Genomic DNA, 3,791 nt, shown 5'->3' with positions numbered 1-3,791 from the left:
CACTTTCCATGTGGGAGCAATCCGTTCATAATAAGACCGAAATTCCAACATGGAAGGAATTAGACAACTTCCTGACAGAGCGCCATCGCACTCTGGAAGCAATCGACGACGTCAGGCCTAGTGGCTCCGGGCAACTTCCGCCAAGGTCGGGAACTCCTACTGCTCCTGCTCGAAGGCTCCATTCATACGAGACTCGAGTGGTTCCGGGCCCCACGGGTTGCAATCTCTGTTCGAGGGAGAACCACCCCATTCGCTTATGTCCGCGGTTCTTGAAAATGGACGTAAATGGGCGCTCGGACTACATTAAAAGGAAGCAGCTATGTTTGAACTGTTTTGCCCGAGGGCACCAGCAACGAGACTGCACGAGCGCCCATTCCTGCTTCACATGTCACAGCCGACACCACACCCTTCTGCACCGCGGCAATCCGTTCGCCACCGCTCCAAGTCCGCCTACGACAGCAAGGGCTCGACCCGCACAGACTGCCAGAAGCACAAACGGCTCAGAGGATCAGTCGGATGTGCAGGTGTGTTTCGCTTCCGGGTCAGGAGCCGCCCTACTAGGCACGGCCCTTATCAACGTGTGCCATTTGGGGTGCAGCTTCCAGGCACGAACACTGATAAACTCAGGGTCCGAAGCGACCTTCATAACGGAACGACTGTTCAACCTCGTCAAACCACCCTTCAAGACGATTCAAGCCCAAGTTTCCGGCCTTAATCAGACCATTTCCGCGCCATCAGACCACAAAATTGTGCCATTTCTCCATTCGGTCGCCGTCTAGACCCGGGCTACAATTAGAGACTGCGGCCTACGTTCTTCCGCAGTTGGCAGGAAATCTGCCATCATACCCGATTCCGCGAGATCGTCTCAAGGGGCTGCCCGACATTCCCCTGGCGGACCCCAACTTCTTTGAGAGCTCCCAAGTCGATGTGTTAATAGGAGCTGACATTCTTCCGTCCATTCTCCTCGGTAATGCCAAGGCTAACATATGCGGGTCGCTTCTCGGTCAGGAGACCATTTTTGGATGGGTGCTGACAGGCCCATTATCTCCAGCCAATCCCCGCAGCGTGTCGGTTTTTTCCACACGAATGGCCCCCAGCCTCGGTGACTCAATGGATCAGCTCCTCACCAAATTCTGGGAGGTGGAAGATGTGCCCACACAGATAAGTTCGGAATCGGATTCAGTTTGCGAGCACAATTTTGTCCAGACGACGAAAAGAGACGAGTGTGGCAAGTACGTTGTGACGCTCCCCTTACGCGACTCCGGGCAGAAGGGTTCCGGGCTAGCGGCTTCACGGTCCTTTGCCCTTGCTCAGTTCCTGCGTAATGAGAAGCGCCTGAAAAGGGACCCGCCCCTTAAGGACCGCTATGACTCGGTAATTCAGGAGTACATCGACTTAGGCCACATGACCGAGGTCTCTCCCGCAAGCAATTCCGCTACCTACTATCTTCCACATCATGCCGTCTTCAAGCCCGAAAGCATGACCTTGGCGGGTGGTCTTCAATGCTTCGAGCCCGTCCGCAAACGGGACCAGTCTGAGCCACATTCTTACGCGGGCCCGGTCTTACAATCCGACCTGACGATTCAAATCCTAAAGTGGCGATACTTTAGGTTTGTCTTCAACGCCGACATCGAATGATGTATCGGCAAATTTGGGTAGACCCCAAGCAAAGGGTCCGCTCCAACGTATTTTGTTTCGCAGTCCCGATGGGGATATCCGCGACTACGAGTTGAAAACGGTCACCTTCAGTTTCAATTATGCCCCGTTCCTGGCGATCCGTGCGCTGCAACAGCTCGCTTACGACGAAGAGTCGAAGTATCCGCAGGCAAGCCAAATTATCCGGCATTTTACGTTCGGGCAAAAATGTTCATGCAAGACATTTGGCTTCTGGATCTAGGGTGGGACAACGCCCTCCCTCAAGATTTCTGTCAGCGATGGGTTGACTTCCTAAAGAATTACTCGGTGCTCGATCAGATTCGTGTTCCTCGGTGGGTCGCGTTCCGACCACACCTAAAGGTCGAAACCCACGGGTTCTGCGACGCTTCACAGAAGGCGTACGGCGCAGCAATTTACGTTCGTGTCGAGGTTGGGTCCACGTTAATAGTGACCCTGCTGACTGCAAAGACTCGAGAGGCCCCAGTTAAAACGGTGTCGCTCCCTCGGCTAGAACTGTGCGGTGCCTTGTTGTTGTCCGAAATGGCCACCGCTGTTCTGCCACAAATGCCAGGGGCCGCGTCTGTCCTATACTGTTGGACCGACTCGACTATTGTCCTCGCATGGCTGCATAAGCCAGCGTGCCAGTGGACAACGTTCGTGGTCAACCGGGTGACCAAGATCACCCAGTTCACCGACGTGCAGAAATGGGCACATGTCCGCTCCGAGCAGAACCCTGCGAATCTCGCTAGCCGGGGCGGAATTCTCCAAGATCTTGCAGATAACCAGTAGTGGTGGCACGGTCCTGACTGGCTGCAAAGGTCTCGCAGCGACTGGCCCACTCATGGCAATGATGCCCCCGCGACTGAACTCGAGAAGCGAGTACTCAAGGTCCATGTCACGAAGGCGCCCCCCGAAGATCTTCTTGAACGTTTTTCCACACTCGACAAGGCATTACGAGTCCTTGCCTATGTTAATCGCTTCATCCAGCGCACGCGGAAGATTCGATCCTCGTTTGAAGAGCACCTGACCGCTAATGAGGTTTCGTCGGCTAAACGTCTTCTAGTTTCCGTCACTCAGCGCAGACACTTCGTCTCTGAGATGGGCTGCTTCAGCGAAAAGCGTCCAATATCGGCATCCAGTCCGATTCACAATCTGAACCCCTTCGTGGATTCGCAAGGCCTTATGAGAGCCTGCGGCCGGGTCACGTACTCTGATCTTCTCCAATATGACTAACGGCACCCTATTATCCTTCCGTACGACTGCCATCTGTCTCGACTCCTGGTTCAATTTACACATCGCATCACGCTGCACGGTCAGCTGATGATCCGTCTGATCCGGGCCAAATTCTGGATTCCAAGGGTGAGGAAGTCCGTCGTCTATTCTTGTAAGGTATGTGTCATCCACAAGAAGAAGTTGCAGACGCAACTCATGGGAGAGTTACCCAAGGGAGAGCGCCCATTCACGTACACCTGTGTGGATTATGCCGGTCCTTTCGAGATAAAAAACTATACGGGGAGAGCCTGTCTCATCACAAAGGGTTATGTGTTGGTGTTTGTGTGCTTCTTCACTAAGGCCATCCATTTAGAGCCTACGTCGGACCTTACGACCGAGAAATTTCTGGCCGATTTTCTCCAGAGCCTAAAAGGGGCTGTGACCGGTGCCTATAGTCACCAGCAGCTTCTCTGGCATTTCATTCCTCCGGGAGCTCCCCACATGGGGGGCCTGTGGGAAGCAGGCATCAAGAGTTTACAGACCTTGTTCTACAAGTCCACCGCCACGCGGAAATACACCTTTGAGGAGCTGGCTACTCTCCTGGTTGGCCTGAATTCGCGGCCACTCGCGCCAATGTCCGAAGACCCTGCTGATCTGTTGGCTCTTACACCCGGGCACTTTCTTGTGGGAAACCCACTTCTCGCCACGGTCGAGCCCAAGATAAAGGGGGACACCACTTCCATCATTAATCGCTCGCAACACCTCAAGGCTCTTCAGCAGCAATTTCGGCTGCGATGGAAGGAAGAGTACCTCAAGGAGTTCCATAAGAGGAATAAGTGGCAAGCCCCTACGAGGGATCTCCGCGTTGGGGATATAGTCGTCATCAAGGAGGACAACCTTCCGTCTAATGAGTGGCGTTTTGG

General features: G+C 54.0%; 1 protein-coding gene across 1 annotated transcript; it reads left to right on the top strand.

Annotated features, from left to right (window-relative positions):
• The first annotated feature begins 275 nt into the window (after positions 1 to 275).
• Positions 276 to 1,897, top strand: LOC138926502 (uncharacterized). Its single transcript, XM_070280892.1, has 3 exons — positions 276 to 281; positions 1,315 to 1,610; positions 1,702 to 1,897. Exons 1-3 carry the CDS (start codon positions 276 to 278, stop codon positions 1,895 to 1,897), a joined length of 498 nt encoding a protein of 165 aa, XP_070136993.1.
• The last annotated feature ends 1,894 nt before the right edge of the window (positions 1,898 to 3,791 follow it).

The sequence above is a fragment of the Drosophila bipectinata genome, chromosome XL, assembly GCF_030179905.1.
Source record: "Drosophila bipectinata strain 14024-0381.07 chromosome XL, DbipHiC1v2, whole genome shotgun sequence".
In the NCBI taxonomy this organism is placed as follows: Eukaryota; Metazoa; Arthropoda; class Insecta; order Diptera; family Drosophilidae; genus Drosophila; species Drosophila bipectinata.
The sequence above is the reverse complement of the archived record's forward strand: the minus strand, read 5'-3'. Positions and strand labels throughout refer to the sequence as shown.